Source organism: Epinephelus moara, chromosome 19 (genome assembly GCF_006386435.1).
Source record: "Epinephelus moara isolate mb chromosome 19, YSFRI_EMoa_1.0, whole genome shotgun sequence".
NCBI classification, from domain to species: Eukaryota; Metazoa; Chordata; class Actinopteri; order Perciformes; family Serranidae; genus Epinephelus; species Epinephelus moara.
Window position 1 is genome coordinate 37,149,009 of NC_065524.1, and position 20,298 is coordinate 37,169,306.

General features: G+C 43.2%; 1 protein-coding gene across 1 annotated transcript in view; it reads left to right on the forward strand.

Annotated features, from left to right (window-relative positions):
• The first annotated feature begins 2,652 nt into the window (after positions 1–2,652).
• Positions 2,653–20,298, forward strand: part of LOC126406789 (protein kinase C epsilon type-like) — a 110,403-nt gene continuing 92,757 nt past the window's right edge. The window contains exon 1 of the mRNA XM_050071292.1: positions 2,653–3,716. Within this exon, the coding sequence (XP_049927249.1) occupies positions 3,369–3,716 (348 nt within the window). The 5' untranslated portion in view covers positions 2,653–3,368. The remainder of the gene's footprint in view (positions 3,717–20,298) is intronic.

Sequence of the window (20,298 nt, forward strand, 5' to 3'; positions counted from 1 at the left end):
AACCGACAACAATTTCAGTTTTTACAGTTTGTGGCTGTGATAAATGGTTACATTTTGGTTATTTATGATCAGTAATTTTTATTCAATTCTATTGAACAGAAAAAACAACATCAAATAGGGCATATCACATGGCTATATGAAAACTGAAAAATAGGATACAAGGACTGAAGACGCTACACAGTTGTACAGTTAGACAGAAGACAATGCTGAGACAAACTGACTAAAAGAAAGTTAACAATACTAAAAACAAAAATAGGCAGACATGTGAGAAAAACTGTGTCACAATTCTAAATTAATTTTAAGAATATTTTGGTGATTTTTTTTAAAGATGTTTTCTTTAAAAACTGGTGGTAAAATAATAAAATAATTCCCTGACACCTGTGTTCACCTATGAGATGGGTGGAGCAGTTTCTATTGAAGCTCAGTGTTGGAAATAATGGTGTGGAACGCTCTTGATGAAGGTCCAGGAGGACTGAATCACTAGTGTTACTAATAAATTGTGATTCTGAGACAGCTGGATTATTTCACATGCTGAAATTATTTCAAATGCCTCCCCCTCTTTGCACCACCCCTCCCCTGCCTCATGAACAACCTATGGAGGAGTGACTTCAACATAGTAAACACAACAGGGAGTTTTATCTCCGGTGGACCAAATTCAAGCCCTCAGTGCTGTTTATGCTCATCACTCCTCCCTTATACAGGAAGGATAAACATTCAAGTTAAGGTGTATTTAATATGTCTGCCCTCGAAGATCACAAAATTGACTTGGGGCGTCCACTAGCTCACCTGGTAGAGCAAGTACAAAGGCTGTGTCCTTGTCACAGCAGCAGTGGATTTGATTCTTACCCACGGCCCTTTGCTGCGTGTCATCACGAGATGACAGTAAAGTCCCAATGTCCTCAAACGAGTGCTTCCTAATGAACAGTGTCTTAGCTTGTAACTGTTGCTAAAATTGGTCAAAGTTGTGCACAAGATAAAACTACAAACATTAATAAGCATAAATAAACAAGTTTCAACCATAAAATCTGATCGGGTTTTGGACCTCGTCCACTTTTGTGTCGGGATTGGCTGCAGACTGACTTGGCAGAGATGGCTAGTGTATTGTGGTCTTACTGCCACTAGATGGCACATAAACATGTCCACAAACGAGGACAGCAGGTCTAAGATAAGTAGAACGAAGTATAAGGTCAAGCAAACTCAGAATGTGATGTCCCCGTATGAGGACACGCGTTACTGCAACTTTGTTGTTCTTGAAAATACTTCATCTCCAGTGACTTTTTATTTTGGCTGTGAATCAATTGATTTATGTTATTGGAAGGTAATGTACAGTTAGTGTAACAGAAATAATATTTTGACAATATTTTTGTTATTTTTTGCAGAAAATGTTATTGGAAAAATGATGTAGTAAAGTTCATCGTTTTGCACGGCATTGAACAGCATTACAATGCGTTTAAAAAATGTGACAGCATGAAATTTTTTATAGTTTCACATGATATATCCTGCTGAGACCCTGCGCTCCTCATATGAGGACATTACATTTTGGGTTTCCTGCACCTTGTACTTCATTCTGCTTAACTCAGACCTGCTGGCCTCGTGTGTGGACACTTTGATGCTCAGGCTGCAGCTGATCCTGACACAGAAGTGGACAAGGTACAAAACCTGATCAAATGTTTTGGTTGTAACTTGTTTATTTGTGCTGAATAGCATCTGTAGTTTGATACAGCAACACATTTGACCAATTTTAGCAACAGCAACAAGCTAAAATGCTGTTAATTAGTAAGTACTCGTTTGAAGACATTTGGACTTTATTATCATATTATCCCAGCATTTCACAGAGTATGGAGCAGGGATATTTATTAAAAATAAGAAAAGTCTTTTAGATATGTTGCATTATTTGCAATTTTGTTTTTGCACAGCCATGTTCAGCTGTTGAAATGAACAGTTTTAGACATGAACAGTGACCTCTGACCCGTGCAGTTACAAGAATGCTTACGGTTCAGAGACAATGCTTTGTTTTTCATACTTATCAGGTCCTATATTCCCAAATAGCTCAGAGAAAATAAAAATGGGGTCTCAGGAGGATATATCAGTTTTGACTGGTTTATATTTTTTTTTAGTTTTTTTGTCATGCCTAAAGAGGAATACTTGACTGAGGTCGTAATAATCCATGCACTATAGGGACCCATGCACCGCTCACATATCCTCACATCCATCCGCTAAGGTTTCATCTTTGATGGAGTGTCACTTGACATTTATTATAGGCTCTTTATGAAGGAGCTTCATGTTGCAGACAGTGCAGAAACCCTGCAGCTCACACCTGTTTTCCTGCATTCTGCACAGTTTATTTTGCACAGCTGGGAGCTGCAGAGGTGTGCAACACCTGGGGGGATAACAGCAGCCTTGCTCAAGGGCACCTTGGTGGAATGTAAAGCGTTTAATGTCGCCACTTTCTCTTATATTCACCCAGCCTGCCCTCCTCCTCCTCCTCCTCTTCCTCCTCTCCTGTCATCTCCCAGCCCTGCTGCTGCTCCTAACCACCTCCCTAGTCTGGCTTGCGTCGCACTCCCCCGTCTGTCTGTCTGTCTGTCACACCAGGCTCGGAGGAGAAATCTGACGTGTTTTTCGCATTTCCTGCAGCAGAGAGAGAGAGACAGAGAGCAGTGTCGGAGGGTGGGAGGCAGCCAGCCAGAGGTATGTCCACGGGAAGTTAGAATCAACAGCAGTGGCTGAGAGCAGGCCGTGCAGGAGCCCCTGTGTACCTACCAACCAACCCACCGCCTCCTGGACCTGCCCCCTCCCTCCTCCTCCTCCTCCTCCTCTCCGCCTCTGCTGCGGCTCTTCACGCTACCAGCCGCTGTCTGGTCGCAGCGGTCCGGCTCCAACATCCCCGATGCGCCGCGGCGGCTGGAGCCTCCTTCACCTCCCTCTCGGTGCAATGCAACACGGGCCGGTGCTCCCAGGGTGTCCTGCTACAGCTAACGGAGGGTTTTAACAGCAACATGTCAGAGCGAGTCACATCTGGGGCCTCTGCACGTCTCTTCTTTGCTCTATCGCGGCTCTTGGTTCATGTTTCTTCCGCGCACTTCTGAGGAAGACTCCCCTCCGCTGCTGCACTTCAGATTTTGGGATATCTGTAGCATTTTCGGGTTCTGCAGACGTCTTAGAGGAAACCCAGAGAGCTGATTGAGAGCAAAACATTTTAAGAGGCTTCACAGCTCCGTCATATTTGGGAGGATTTACAGTGTCTGGCTGCAGGACCACCGGTTGAACCGTTAGGAGTTAATTGTTTCTGGAAGTGTTTGAGGAGAAAGGTGTGGTGCTTTGACTGTAAACACGTCACGTATCAAGTGTTGGGACCGCACAGCGCCATGGTGATCTTCAATGGGCAGCTGAAGATCAAGATCCGCGAGGCTCTGGACCTCAAACCGACGGCATGGTCCCTGCGTCACGCCGTCGGCCCCAAGACCCAGACCTTCCTCCTGGACACATACATCGCCCTGAACGTGGACGACTCCCGCGTGGGCCAGACCTCCACCAAGCAGAAGACCAACAGCCCCGCGTGGAACGATGAGTTCACCACGGAGGTGCACGACGGCCGCAGGATCGAGCTCTCCGTGTTCCACGACGCGCCCATCGGATACGACGACTTCGTGGCCAACTGCATCATCCAGTTCGAGGACATCCTGCACAACGGCAGCAAGCACTTCGAGGACTGGGTGAGACACACTGATGAGACACTGATGAGACGTGCACACACACCTGGGCTCAGAGCCACAGCTGGTTAAAGGTGCATTAATGAGGGATGCAGCAAATAGTTGCCTCCATGGCCCTTTTTTAATTAACTGATTAACTAATTAACTTCTTTTATTCAAAAGTGCAAAACCCAAATTTATTAATGATGATTTCAAACTGAGAAAACACCACCTGAGCTGTTCAGAATATTAACCTCCTGAGACCCCTGCTTTTGTTTGGCACCCATTTTTAATTTAATTAATCTATCTATTTGGAAATAATTACTAAAACTGAGCAGTGTCTTTGACCAGTAAGTACTTTTTGAAAAAAGAAAAAATAGATGTCCTCATATGGGGATGTTTGGTTTATTTTTGATAGTTACAAGTGTGTAATAAATTAGAAAACGTTTTAATTTTAATACCTGAACATTGTTGTGCAAAAACCAAATGACAAATGATGCAACAGTTGTTTCATGTGTTGTAACTACAGGTCAGAGGTCACTGTTCAAATCTAAAACTGTTCATTTCAGCACCTGAACATGGCTGTGCAAAAACAAAATTGCAAGTAAAGCAACATATCTAAAATACTTTTTTTATTTTTATTAAATTTCCTCTGCTCTGTGAAATGCTGGGATAATACAATGAAGTCCTAGTGTCCTCAAACAAGTATTGCCAAAATTGGTTGCACATTTATGCCGACAGATGCTATTCAGCACAAATAAACAAGTTACAACCATAAAATTTGATCAGGTTTTGTACCTTGTCCACTTTTGTGTCGGGATCAGCTGCAGCCTGAGCATCAAAGTGTCCACACACGAGGCCAGCAGGTCTGAGTCAAGCAGAATGCAGTACAAGGTGCAGGAAACCCAACATGTGATGTCCTCATATGAGGAGTGCAGGGTCTCAGGAGGATAACACTACCTTTTGACACTATAAGGCAGGGCCACAAGATTAGCTGATAATACAGGACCCATCTTAGTTATGATTGATGGTTCAGTTCAGTGGCTTTATTGTCAGTGCACAGCTGCACAACAGAGTTAAGTGTCTCCAGGGGAACATACAGAAACTTAACTATAAGAACTGAGTATCAAAACATACTGCATTTCATCATGAAATATTGCACATATGCAGGATTTTCTCTAAAGTTGTCATTGCACATATCTGACAGTGTGATTATTTACAGTTTAATTCTTTAATGGCACTTGAGGAATCTGGCAGTGAGAGCTTTTAGGGACCTGTAGCACCTTCTAAAGGGCAGCAGGGTGAAAAGGTGGTGACCTGGGTGAGATGAGTCTCTACTGATGATTGTGACCAGACATTGAGTTCTGTAAATGTCCTCTAGTGATGGTAACTGAGTGCCTGTGATTTGCGTTGCACATATTTAAAGACAAATTTGCAATAGTGATGAGCAGACAGATTCTTTTTACAGTTTGTTCGTGTTGTAAATATATAGAACCTTTCATGTTTTGACGTGGCGTCAGTTTTTCCGTTTCAGTTCGTTATAGCACATGCACGCTCAACACGAGTCTTGTCCTCCCCACAGACTTCTCTTCGAGGCATTACCAGTCAGCATGTATACGTTTACGTCCATGTTGTTTCCACATGACAGCTAAAAGTTCACTAGCAAGGCCCACGGCATCAACAAGCTGCGTTTAACAGTTTTATACAAGATAAATGTGACTGATGTGCGAGGCTTGGCCTGCATAGCTTATTCACTTTGTTGAAGATGTAGTGGAGGAGCTACAACAGGGAAACTGCTGTAGTTCCCAGGCATGATGAATCCCCGCAGGACCCTATGTAGGGAGGGAGGGGAACAGGAGGGGTGGGTTAGGTGGGTATTTAAGCAGGAAGTGACACATTTGAGGTGTGATCCTGCTACTGATATTCTGCAAGATGAACACACCAAAGTCAAAAGAACAACCATCTGAGGAGGGCATGAACGCACCACTGGCCTTGGCTGACGGAGGTCTCGACTCAAGTTTGATTCAGTTGGTTCTTGCTTGATCATTTAGTGGCGTGTCTGCACCATGTTAAGATACAGTGGGGATGTTTGACAGGCCGACCTGGTACATACGAGACACTAAAAAGAGTCGCTCAAGAAGATTCATTTTTGCCCCAGGTCTGTTTCACTTAATCCAGCCTCTGAGGAGCTCGAACCACTGAATGTTTGACATTTTAGCTCGATGAACGATCACTTACTTACCAATATTGTAGATTCATTTGCTGTGGATTGACTTATCGATACGTGAGCACTGCAAAAAAAAAATCCTGCATACAAAAACATACGTAAATAAAAGTTGTGCATGGTATCTCATTCCTGCTGGAAGAAAAGCTAAAAATGTTAGGAATGGTCACAACAAGCAATTTTCATGAGCTATCACACACATTGTTTTGACTGATTAAGACATAATTACATCTCAGTCGTCGTCATATCTCATAGTAATGACTTTATCTAATCCACAGATCAAAACATTTAAGATGAGTGTCTCATCATTATGCCTAACTAAGGGGAACATGCGTCTTTAAAGAGGCATTGATTCCTGTTGGACCACAGTGGAGCAAACTGAAAACACAACCCTGACTGACTGACTATCACCTTGTTAAATAGTTGAAGCGATCATGTGAGCAAACAGTTATCTATTTACACATTCAGCAGACACGCAGCAACATTGTCATCCATGTGAAGTCCATTATTCACCCTCTCCACAGATGTTTTGCTCCCCTGTAACGCAGAGAAACAATAAAGAGGGAAACCTGAGTTGTGCGCTGTGATGCTAACATGCTGCATCAGGTGTGCCTGATACAGATACATATGTTGGGTTTATTGAACTGTGAAAACCAGTGGCATTTAATATTTTACAGGATTTCTGCAAAGCAAACGTGATGCAAGATGCACAACACGAGTCGCTGCACCCGCACTGACAGTATGGATCCTGTTACCTTTGTTGTGCTCTTGTTAGATGAACCAGTGACCCACAGCAGAGCTACAAAAGAGGCGAGGGAGGGTGCGGTCTGGCCACATGCATGATACACACACACACAGCAGCTTGAAGGACCTGTTCATTGTTGTCTGAAGCTGCTGAAGCAGACGGATGTTTGAGTGTATTATTGATGAGGCCATCAGGTCCATTAGAGACAGAGAGAGATGGGGAGAGGACAAGATGAAAGAGAGGCAGAGGATGAAACAGGAGGAGGACAGGATGGAGAAAAGGAAGTACAGCTCCAAGCATGTTCCTGACGGTGGAGGTCTTTAAAGACGTACACTGGGAGACCTAATTTGACAATTAAGTTTCGGTTCTTAACTAAAGATATTGGAACGAAATGAAAGTGACTCTTAGTTTGTGTTTCGTTGGGTTTATTTATCTTGTTGTACATGTTAAGTCTTATATTTCTTAACGGTATTAGCACAAAATCTTGTGAATCTTTTTACTAGTTCTTGTGAAAAACAAAGGGGGCAGCGTGTCGAGTTCAGATCCCTGAGTCAGCACCTGCCTGGAGTGTTTAAAGGCTTCTAATTGATTTAGAGTCAGAAGATCATTATCTAATCCCTTGTCATTCACTGGAATGAAATATATTTCATAACCTGTCTCCTCAGAGCTTTGCACCATGTGCTTTTGGAGGAGCACGTTTTAAGGCGCACCCATGGGCACTCTAGGTTTGGACATGTCTTGACTTATGCTGTGTCATGCATTATGTCATCTCAGACAAAGAAACACTTGACATCACCTTTAGGGAACTAAACAGTTTGTGTAGTTTCCCATTGAGAAATGTCAGTGTAAGCTTCTGAGAAAAGCCTGTCGTGGACTGGGTTTTCATCACCTTCATGAGCGAGCAGAGCAGTTGCAGAGGCTGTTAAAGCCTCAAATCCATCTCACAAAGCAGTGCACATATACTGTATTATAGGTTAGTAGAGGTTTCTGAAAACACCAGCTAGAGATGCATGATAACATCAGCACCGCACGTCATCGGTATCGGCCAATATCGACATTAAAATGAACTATAAGAATCCACCACCGTGCTTGTTCTTATTTTGCACAATGAATGAATATTACAAACATTGAAAAGCATTGTATTTCATGTCTCCATCAGCTGGTGGGCCGTCACATTAAGCGTATGCATGCATAATATGATGTTAATTCCATCAGGTGTCAGTTATCAGCCAAATAAGTTGTTGTTGTTGGCGTATCTGCAAAAAATCCAATATTGTACATCCCTAACTGTACGTGCACACCAAGAGCTGCAAAAACTGCAAAGGCGACCGATTCAATTCATTTTCAAGCCAGCCACCAATCGAAAAGTAGATGTCCACCGCTTGTGTGGAACCCAGAGAACATCCTCGGAAACTTTAGTTCCTACCACACATTTGTTCCTACTTCAAAATGAGAGAGAAGCTAATCACTGCTGTAGCTGGACACCGAGTCCTTTATGATTCAAGCCTGTTTTTAGGGGCCGAAATCAAAAGGAGCAGGCGTGGGAAGTAGGGCTGTAGTCTCCTGGTTGACTAGTCGATTATTTGGTCGCTATGCTCTTGTCCGACCAAATTCTCATTGGTCGAATAATCGCCGTGTTACTTTCATAAGGAGAAAAGTGCTACATCAACAGCTTTCCAGGATTAATCCATTATTTCCTGCGGCGGGGGGACAGGCTAAGTTACCTGTGTTTTCAAAACACCCCCGTTGTTGACATAAAGTTTAACCCCTCGCGCTAAGTGTCATGGTGACGCAGACCTCCTGTCTGTTTCTGTAAGCTGAAACCATTTCCCTCAGTGGAAACAAAGCTTGTATTTACTTGTATTTCACAGATAAGAAACAATAAATTGTGAAGACAGTAAAGCCTCCACTAAAATAGCATTTTAAGTCTTGTGTGTGATTTATCCTGGCTTCATATGAGAAGAGGAAATCTCCGCTCGTTGCTAGGCTAATGTATACAATGTAAAATGCCATAGGCTGGCGCTAACAACGTTAGCATGTTGTATTTGTTTGGAAAACGTGTTTAGTGTAAGACAGTTGTTTTGTCAGTGAATGTTGTGAGTTGTAATGGAGCCAAATTATGTGCCGTAACCTTTGTTACATGTTGCTGTTGTCCCTGGTTTTATATGAGAAGAGGAAAAGATCGCTAGAGGCTAGGCTAATTTATACAATGTAAAATGCCATAGGCTTGTGCTAATAACATTAGCATGTTGTATTGGTGGGGAAATGTGTCCAGACAAAGACAAGTGTTTGTCTGTGAATGCTGCGAGTTATAGTGAAGCCAGTTTGTGTACTTGTGTTTGAAACTGTCTCTATTAAGCCATGTTTAATGTGTGTTTAATGTGTGTTTTGAATCAACTATATAAATAAAGTTTGATTTGAACTAAACTTTACAGAACTTAACACAGCCCTCCACCACGACTAATCGATTAGTTGAAGATTATGTGCGACTTTAGTCGACCAAGATTTTCTTTGGTTGACTACAGCCCTAGTGGGAGGCCGTGTCCTGAGTAGTTGATGCCTGGTGAGTTGATATTGAGAAAGAATTTTTTAAACTAGGGACGAATACATAACGCGTAGCATGCTAATCTCCCTTGCTCCATGTGAATGTGACGATTTCTTTACTCATGTGGCCTAGCTTTGGGGGCTGGGCAGCCGGCAAAGGCGCTGTGCTCCAGCTAGTAACCTGCTTTGCGGCTCCTTTAAATTGACAAGTACGATTGAATGTTCGAATGTATGACGTCATGAGCGACTTGAGCTGCCAAAAATATTTCGGACAGCGGTGCTGCTTGGGAGACCTCGGCTTTTGCAGCTCTTGGTGTGCACGTACAGTGATACCAAGATGCCGGATGGACAAATAAAGCAGGAAAAGTTGAAGTCAGGCCAGCTACACTGCAATGCTGGCTTTAGACGCTGAAGAGTACCATGTATGAATCATGTGGAATATTTAAGGGTTTTTTGAAAAGCTTAAGCTACACTGCAATGCTAGCTTGAATGTGTAAGAATGAGGTGAAGTATTAGGAATAGTTGAAAGAGTGGAAATGGGCCCAATTAGTATGAATATCATTGAAAAGTTGAATAATACCCGTGGAATATAGACAGTTATAGACTGTTGATTATTTTGAGCAACACAGTCTTGCTGTTGAGTTTTTCCAGATATTAATTTTTGGCTCTTTGAGCGTCAGAAGCCGAGTGACGTCTAATCCCATTATATTGGAGTGAAGGCAGACATCTCTACAGTCTATATCTCCAACACTTGGCAACTCACACCAAGTCGATATAGATTGCTAAATAGCACTACAGGTAAGAGGGAAAATATGTGTTTTTGATTTTGTGGTGAACTGTTCCGTGAAAGGTTTGAAAACAGCAGTTCTCTGTTTGCTGTGCTCCTGTGTGAGGTTTTTAAAGTCCAAGAATATTTTGTAAATGACATCTAGCTCCCCATAATTGGTGTGTTCATAGTGCTTCCATCTTACAACTGATATCTAAGCTAACCAGTCTGACTGCACACTTTATTCAGTCGGCACAAAGCCAGGCCGTGAGTATTCGGTCTGGAAACCCTGTTGGCTTTGCTCAGACATGTAACATTTCACAATAGGATGCTCTTTCTCAAGATAGTTGGCTTTGCCCTGCACAGTTCAGTTCAGTTTGCTTACCTTGCTGAAAAGAATGAATGAGACATATTAGAGTTAACGGAGGAAAAAGGAGGATACATGAGAGAGAGCAGTGTTTGGTAGCAGAGCGCACAGTTCAGTATGGATCCAGTCTCTGGAGTCTGGTCTCAGTTTCTTCCTTTCATCCTCTGACCTCTCCTCAGCAAAATCTCACTGGATTGGTAGGATGTGGTCTTCAACATCTCCGACTCTGTCTGTGCCAGAGTCAACAAATAAAGCAGTTATTCTTTCCAAATATAAAGCTCATTCTACTTAGATGTAGACGCAGACTATCAGTCTTCTGCTCAGTCGGTTCAGGATGTTGGCTTTTACCAAAATTTATTTTTGAACCGACAATATGATAATGTGAAAGGAGCTGACAGAATGCTCCTTTGATAATTTGAATGGAAGACCTTTACTAGCTAAATGTTACCATTAGGTTGATGAAGAATCGCTTGGCCCCAAACCAGACTGTAAAACAGCGCTCCTGAACACAAGGCCTGATTTATTTGTTATTTTTGGGCTCGAGCTAGATTGCAGATTTGGGTCTGGTGAGTTCCCATACAAAAGAATTTCTTTTTTTTTTCGTCCTTGCAAATATGAGAGACTCAAAGGAATATTTGGTTTGTTCAGGAGAATGATGAAGTTGCGTAGAAAGTCACAAGAGCACGGACTAAAAAACAGAATAAGTACATTGATTTGAAGTAGTTAGAGAGACGGTATGGAAATGCTTCTGTATTGAAAGTAAAAATACATCATATTCAGTACAGGTGACTCAGTTATAGTTCATTTCTGGAGCTTTTCCAGGTGAGCTGTGCACAGTGTTGCTCTTTCCACCTGTCTGTAACAACAAAACATGTCATCCAGAACAGAGACTTTCCCACAGGGAGCGTGCTTACAGTTAGTCAGCACATTATTATATCAAGTTTCACTTATCATGCAGCACGAGTTCTCACTCTCCTTCTTTCACATAACACACTGTGTGCTCTCTCCTGATCCCAAAACATGCTTCTCTTCATTTAATGTGTCGATGACAGAAGGGCCATAAAGTCATGTTAGTGAGGAAACACTCAGTTGATCACATTTCAGCCATTTCACAGGCGATAAGTGTGTTGAGCTTGAAAGGAAAAAGAGCAAGATGTCTGAAAAATTGGATCTTCATCTGTCAATCTTCTTTGTTACGATGACAGACAAATTAATTAAGTATGTGCAGCGGGCGGACTCTGAGGTCTGGACCCAAGCAAGAAGAGTGTGTGAACAGAAACCTTAAACCCATGTTCGAAACTAAAACTCAGAATGTCACTGTTCTCCTGCAAGTCTGTACACGACCCGTCGACAATCACCCTCAGCAGAAAATGATACCAGCCAAGCCAGTCACATTGTTAGTCAAGCAAAGCGCACCCACAGACAGACAGACACACACACACACACACACACACACACACAATAGTAAATCCACATCCCAGAAATTTGAGCCCATTATTTATTAGCGGGAAGAACAATATGCTATGATATGAAAATGATTGTTAAAGAGGTTGACTTGAAATGATTTAGAGTTTTATTCAGTATGTTTACATGACATTAGAGAAAACTGATTTCTTGTGTTATTGAGACTATAACCAGACTTTTAAAACCCTTGTAAACATCAAAGTCTGACTGAAATCGTACTAAATCGAATTTCTCAAAGTTGGACTAACACACCCAGATAATGTGACTCCTGCATGTATACAGTAAATCAGAACCAAACTGGCCGAGGCACACTGCGCATGCTCTAATTTCCGGGCTTTGACATGGTAGTCGAATAGCATTAAATGCGTAACAGAAGAAGCAGCTGGTAACAACGTGGAGAAATCTACATCTAGAGACGTGTATTTTTGTGGCTGACGAAATGTACAGAGCCGTAATAGTAGCAATCAACAACCAAACAGGACAAACAAAAGAGTAATCCACCATTATGGTGGCATGGTGGAGCAGTGGTTAGCGCTGACACAGCAAGAGTTTTCTGGGTTTGAAGCCGTCGGTTGGCTGGATCCCTTCTGTGTGAAGTTTGCACGTTCTCCCCATGTTAGCATGGGTTTTCTGCAGGTTCTCGGGCTTCTTCCCACATGAATGTGAGTGTGAATGGTTGTCTGTCTCTGTAGCCCCTTTTGCACTGCACAGAAACCCCACTAACATAGGCTCTTAAATGAAATGGAAAAGGTTACAATCGGTGTTCACACCTAGGTTGAATGACTCTGCGGTAGTCACGGTTGTTTATTGGCTCCAGGTCCGATCAGCAGTGATGGAAACACAATACCTGGGTGAACGCGCTAAATTTAGCCCCTTAACGGGTGAGATGCAATGACGTGCCACCACAAAATACAGCCTGTCTCTGCCAAAGCAGCGCTCAAACATTGATCAAAAATACCCCCAAATTCCACCAGATGCGTGTTGGTTGCGTCTGCGCTCCGGACTGGCAGCGGAGCCGATCCGTTTCAATTGTAGTCAATGTGTGTGCTTCCACCAGCTGCGACTGTTGTGCGTTCCGGCTCCGTCACAGCTGCGGCGCTCCGGAGCCCTCCGCAACAGAAACGCAGGACTTCTATTTTTCCCGGACGCCGGAGCACAACGCAGCAATTCAGCACAGAGCAGATCGTGCGGGGCAGGAAGTCGTGCACAGAAACAAAATAAAACATCCGGTTAATTTTCAAAATAGGAGGCAGGCCTGAAGTCAACAGGTCAGAGGTTTCCAGACGTCATTTCACCCCGTTGACACCATGGACGAGGAGATGTTAATCATGGAGGTGCACCAAGATGTCTTCCTACTACTCCTCTGGTTTTGTGGTTCTGTTTATAGAAACTACATCTTGTTATATCTCGCGATTATGCGTGAATTCACGAGATCTTGTGGGTCCTCGTGACTCCCGCTGTGCGGCGGAGCTGCACCGCTCCGCACAGCAAACGCAGCCGGTGGGTGTTGACGGATGGCGGAGCACGAAGTGGATAACCAGCGCAGCCGTTTCGCAACGGACACGCATCCAGTGGAATTCTGGCGTTAGAGCCAAGCACACAGGTCTGGTCTACTGGCTATTGGAAAGGAGTCTATCGCCTATATTTAGCAGGTTTTCCTGTGTTTAAAAAACCTGTGTACATGTGCTAATTTTGGTGGAAAAGGGGGGAAATGTGTCAGCCCTGTGATAGTCTGGCGACTTGTCCAGGGTGTACCTCGCCTCTCGGCCAGTGTCAGCTGGGACATAAAAAGAATGGATGAATAAACAAAACACAGAGGCCCCCCAAGACAACGCCTGCTGATAGCTACGATCATCCAAAGAATCATGAAAAACAAAGAAAAGCAGCTTTGATCAGTCCGTCTAATGAGCTCGTGTGATTTCCAGTTGCACAGACTCCAGCAAACATCAGTCAGATGTGGAGCTTCTGGCAGAGTTTGAGAAAGACAGAAAAATGCAGTGAGTGACTGGTGCCAGTGAGATATGAAAAGTAGATCAGATTCCTAAATCTTTCAGGAATTTCTGCTCTCGTCTGAGCGGTGATGTCATGTGTAGGCAGCCGCTTTGTTCAAACTTGTCATTAAAGGCGGGAAAACGGGAAACAAGAGTTTGATTTTACTGCAACACAGACAGTGAGTGAGGGGAGGGCGGGAGGCAGCAGAACATGACAGAGAGTGTGCTGAAGTAAGCTGTCCAGTTTTGGATGGCTGAATGAGGGAGGGGCGGGGGTTGGGCGGGGGTGGGCTGGTGGCGGCAGCACTGTTTGATCTCGCCATGATGTTTTCACAAATATGCATTAATTGAATCAAACTTTGAAGTCATATGTTTAAAGACTCAAAAATGTTTTTTGCAACAACTCCACTGAGAGGAATGCTTCCCTTCTTTGATGAAATCTATTGAGCTTGCATACATGCATGAATGGTATGTGACTATGAACAATGGTGTCTCAGAATTTCAATTTTATTAGACTTGGTCATTGATACATATCAAATTGGCACCATCAAAGTGCATAGTTTTGCATATTTTAGCCCATAAATCTCGTATACTTTACATCACACGTCGTTTTGCAAACAAAGCTTCTCTGTTCTCAGGAATGTGCATTTTTCACCCATTTCCGGCCGCTGCTGGTTTATATCTAATCCGATATACATTATTCCTCTACATGGTTTTGTACTGCAGCCTTTTCCTAAATCTCAAACTATTAAACAATCACAAAAGTGCCTTATGAGTTGCTTATTTGGGACTAGCTGTCACATTCCCTTAGTACACCTACCTGAGACTGTGAGTGGGCGTAATAGTGCCATCTAGGGGTTGCAGAGTGGGAGCCAAAGGGTTAAGGTTAGATGGACAGAAAAGTAGGGAAGAACAAAGGTAGATAGAGAAGTATGACGGAGCATAAGGAAGGCAGGGCCAAGGAGAGACGTCTGCGTGGACCGGGCTGTACACTGTACCTCACCCTACTCCCTTATTTTGATGAGGTAAGAGAGAAGAAACTAACAGGAGAGAAACGTGGCTAGCTTTAATTGAGGTGAAGTTTTAACTAGTCAGATGTTGTCGCACATACTTGTGATTGTAAGTGATAGTTGGAGCCATGCTAATGGGGGGTTGGGGGTTTAGGGAGGGTAAAAACTTCATTGGGGTCATCAGGTGGTGTTTCGATGATAGGCACACACCTTCAGATGTCTCAATGGCAATGCCTGGTGTCCCAGGTGCGCCCCTCTGCTTCTACTCCCTCAAACCCTGCTGTTGTTTGCAATATTTCGGGGCCCATGTGGTGTCTCTCCATAGCCAACGGCTCACTTGTTCGGCAGCACCAGAGGAAGCTTTGATGACCTGACGTTGGGCTGGGCCTCGAATTCCCATTTCTTTAGGCAGCCTGGTAGTTGACTTGCTTACAAAGCCTCTGCAGACCGCTTCAACTGGGCAGACCTTCACTTTCCAGCCATGCTGCTCAGCATCGGCTGCCAGCTTGGTGTATTCAAGGCTCATTGATGTAAACGAGGCGCAACAAGGAGGACCAAAGCACGAGGTCAGGTCTGAGGTTAGTAGAGGCGATCTCGATGCTGATTCAGATCTGCCAGTAACCTCCAGTCTCGTGCCCCTCCCAGCTGACTGTGCAGACTTTGGATTGCTTCGCACCTTTGCGGACAAACCCTCTTGTAATTGTGGCTTGGAATGATGGAGGAGGTAGGGCATAGTAGGATAGCTGCTAACCACTTTAGCTAGGACACTTTAGCACCTGATTGTGCCGCCAGCTTTAACAACCTTGCGTCAGATTTGTCTTGCAGCCAACCACAATATGTTTCAGGTTTGCTGGAGATGGGCAGAGGGGCACGTAGGGTCTTTGCCGTACCACCCTAACTCTAACCCTGAGACTGAGCGTAGTGATACTGTAACCTGATCTTTATTATATCATCCAAGGTCGCACACAGCTAAAATCAATCCAGCAGGTCATGACTAACTCTGCTCCAGGGAGGTGTGGGATAAAATTAGTCCACAGCCAAGAACAGGCTTTGTTTTAGACTCTAACATTAATAACACAGGTAGACTGGGAATAAATGTCAGGTGAACTGGAGCGAAGATACTGTAAATATAAAGGATGAATGTGTGTGTGTGTGTGTGTGTGTGTGCGTGTGTGTGAGAGAGAGAGAGAGAGAAGAGAGAGAGAACAAAACCTCAAACTGGTTTCAGGTGGCAATAATCTGACAACATAATTCCCCTTTTGATCCCATGGTAAATGTTGAAGTATCTCTTTTCCTCTGCGCCTCACACTCACATTGTCATTAGGGATGCACGATATATATCACGCTGATAAATCATCGGCCTATAATGAGACATTTTTATTTTTATGCATTACTCCGATAATTAAAATTATAGCCGATAAATAGCGCAGATAATATGAAGCCTGGCTGCTTTCACTGACTTCACAAGGGCAGCATCTACACACCACGACACATGTGATGTCAGTTTGATTTGGTTCAGTCAGAGCTATGGAATATTAAGTCAGCCATATTTGCTTACTTTATCTTAGCCTTTCTTACCCTCAAATTATCGGTTATCGTATCGCTTATCAGCCATGAGAAGCAGGTTATTATAGGTTATCAATATCGATTGAAAGAATCCATATTGGTACGTCCCTAATTGTCATCTGTCACCTGGTCTGATCGGTGGGGACTGCTGGTGGACACGTTCTGCAGACAGAGCGAGGGGGAAGAGGAGATTAGATCAGATGTATGCTGTGAAGAACAGATATCATTTGTTGTTGTGATATTTTAATCACAGCTCTCCTCATTGTAAATTTCAGCTAAAGTTCAGCAGACTAAGTGGTCTGCATGCACGCACGCATGCACGCAAGCACTTCACTGTAAACACGTAGGCCTGTTACATAACCGCACTCGGGTGGAAAGAGACTCTTCACATAAGTGATTGTTTTTTTATTGAGGCAAACAATGCAGCGACACTGTGGCTGTATCTCTGACTGCTTTTCTTTCTGTCGTTCCTTCACTCACATCTTTCTAGCTGTCCTCTGTCTCTCTTCCTCCGCCTGTCAGATGTCAGTGTTGGTAGCGTGGGGGTGTGACCTCAGCAGTGTTTGTAGAAGCTGTACCATCTCAAGTGAGTCACTGTGCCTGTTGGATCCAGACAGCAGTTGCCAAAACATTTTTTAGGGATAGACGTTATTTACTTTATAATTTTTTATTTTGCTTCTCCAGAATTCTATGTACGCCGGCTTTAAGGGAGGGAGAGGGGGGGATATTTTATTTTAGCAGTAGCAGTGGGCCAATGCAATCCTTTATCGTTGTATTTTTAAATTCTGTACCAAGATATCGATATATATTGTGTAGCTAGAATACATTCTCTGGAAAGCCAGTACTGTCTTGTTTCTAGCAAAGCTACAGTCAATCAAACACCTGAAGAATCAAGATACATCATCACATTGTTGCTTTGAGTATAAAAATCCAATATAGGTATAAAGTAGTCGTGCGCATTGTTTTGCAATAATGCGCATATACAAAAAAGACATAGTTAGCTTGGTGTAAACAGTATAAGGCACTATGAAGGATTCAGCTCTACTGAATGGCAACAGAACATGTTAAAGACGTGCCTTTGATTAAGTAAGGGAACTACTACCAGCTTCAGTATCGGTGCAAAAAGCTGCTGTTGTGTTTTGACCTTTCTGCTGCATAAACGTCTGCACAAGAACAAACGCTTAATGAGACAGTGGAGCGCTCTGCATTCCTCAGATGACTGGACACATACAGTACAGTCACTGCTACAGTGACGGGGGAGGCCCCTTATTAACGAGGAACTTGTAGTGTGTCACACTTGTTAAGTCGTCAGTCAGAGCCCAGCTCGTGTTTCCTCTGTCTCGGCCGAGTTTTCCTCCGCTGCTCCGCCGTCAGCTCCAACAGATGATTCATGATCGTTGACACTTCTGACCGCAGAACAACCACACAGTGATCTGACTTTGTCTCAGTTGCAACACCACAGTAACAGTGTAACAGCCACAGCTGGAGACGAGAGAGCTGGCAGGGAGACCGCTGACACTCAAGACTGAGGTGTAGTCACTTCAGCTGTTTGTTTGTTGTGTCATTTAGGGGTGTAACGGTAGAGTCATGGTTTGGTTTGGGGTCACGTTTGGTGCAAGTACAGTGGGGAAAAGAAACAAGCATAAGGAAATGCATAAGGATGTGTTTGCTGTCTTTTATTTTTAACAGACAGTAGTGCAAGTGCCAAAGTTGTGTCAAAATCCTCTTACTGGGGACCGAGGTGACATTTTGCCCACTGGCAACTCTGGTAAACTTAGTGTGGTTTACACTGTGTGGACACTGAACACTTTCCCAACAGGTCACAGGCGACTATGAAACTGAAAATCATCTCCACAGTATGAAATCAAATATACCAAATGACATTAATTAACAAAAACAAAAACAAAATGTGTGCATTGGCAGGAATGTTTCAGTTAGTTCCACTTTACCTATATTTACACACTCTATTGTCCTGGTGCTCAGCACATCTGGGTGATGCTGTCATACATGTGTCAGCATTTTGGACGTCATGTCAATCACATCCTCTACAAAAGTTGAGCAACGTCGACACACCATCCTCATCTTAAAAGCCTGTACCTGGTGCTTGCGTCTTGGTTGATCTGATGACAAGTAGACAGTCGGGGTGTAATGGTTCACAAAGTTCGTGGTTTAGTTTGTTACATTACAGTGGTGTCATGGTTCAGTATGTTTTCAATACAGCAAAAAAGTGGAAATACCAGAGAAATTTCCTTGATTTTTTAATTTTTCTTTTTCTTTGCTTTTAAAAATTTTTTTATTTTGATTTATTTATTTCCTAAAACTAACTTCATAACATGTTAACGATTAACATGTTTTCTCCATCTCTGAAGCACTTCATCATTAACGTGTTTTATTTTGTTTATTGTCCGACTTTCTTTTAGTCTCCTTGATAAGTCCATTTTTCTTTTTTGAGCTGCTTTGCAGTGTAGGCAGTTGGTGTCAATGTATGAATAGCAACTTTCTCTGCAGGATTCTCCACCATTGAATCAGGCTTGTACTGTCCGAGGGGACACACACACACATCTGCATTTGTAGAGCAATAGGAACGAGAAGGTGCAGAATTCTAGTTTTCTCTCAGACCACTTGAATTACAATATGCTTAAAGTTTATTATGGGATTTTGTTTTGCAACCCCGACTCTGAGTGGCTTATTCCAGACTGACAATATCATACATATTATCTATTAACTGCTGTCAGCTCCCATTGCTGTATAAATCATTGAGGATTCAAAAAGATATGATTTGCTCCACCTTAATCAGTTACACCCCTAAAATGCTGTTTACATGTTGATGCATTATAAACAATCAAACAATAGTATTATTTATATATTTGCACTTTGATGATAACACCTCGAGTACGTTTAAAAGTATGCAGGATAATTACTTTTAACAAAGTATTTTTACTCTGTGGTATTTATACTTTTGTGTAAGTGAAAGATCTGAAACGACTTGCCGTCCTGTGCACCGACTCTGGGCAGGGTGGTGGTTTGTTGTCCTACTTAAAGGCACATCTTCATTTTCCCTTGCAGTCCAGTTTGGTTTGCTGAGCCTCTGTAAACTCTCATACAGACCAGAGAATAGAGGAAGCGCTCGGGCCTGCTCTCTTCTTGACCCTGTTTCCCTGCGGGCTGGAGTAGAGGGGTGTCCTCTCTGTGGACTGAAGGAAACGGGGGCAGGGCCGTGTGTGTATTTGTGTGTATATGAGTCTAATATTAGACGCAGTGTGTTTGAGTCACACGGTAGGCCCTACTTCCTGTTTTCACTGTCCAAGTTTACTTCCCAGAGAAAGAAGGGAGGAGGGAGAGAGAGATGGCTCCCCAGGTGCCCCCCCCCATAGTTGTTGTTATCTCTAATGTCCTGTCCCTGTTCAGTGTGTCACTTACAGTACGAAACAGTGCCGTGCAGTCACAAAGCTATGTGAGGAATGCAAGATGAAGAAATAAGCTGCTGGTGACGAAAGCCTCTCCTCTTCTCCCGCTGCTCCTGTCAGCACCACTTAGCTCAAACTAAACTTTTCACAGCAATACAAATACTGTATTTGTCTGTGTTATTGTTGTATCAGAGATGTGATTCTTCAAGATACCAGGAGTCTGTTTGCTCCTCTCTTTCATTCCTAATGGAGATTCCTGTTGTTTTGGCTCTGTCTGTCACAACATCCTGTCTTTTTGTGCTGATTGCATCTCTGTTTTTGTGCTCCATTGTAATCTGATGAGTGGAAATTTAGCCCAGTTAAATGTTAAAGGGAAATTTCGGTTTATTTCAATCTGTCTCCTATCGTCCTAAATTTGTTTCAAGTGACTAGTGACATAAAAATAATAGTTAGCATGTTAGCCGTTAGCCTAGATACAGCCGGGGCGCATAGTAGCGTCACACCTGTTAAAACGTAAGTGAA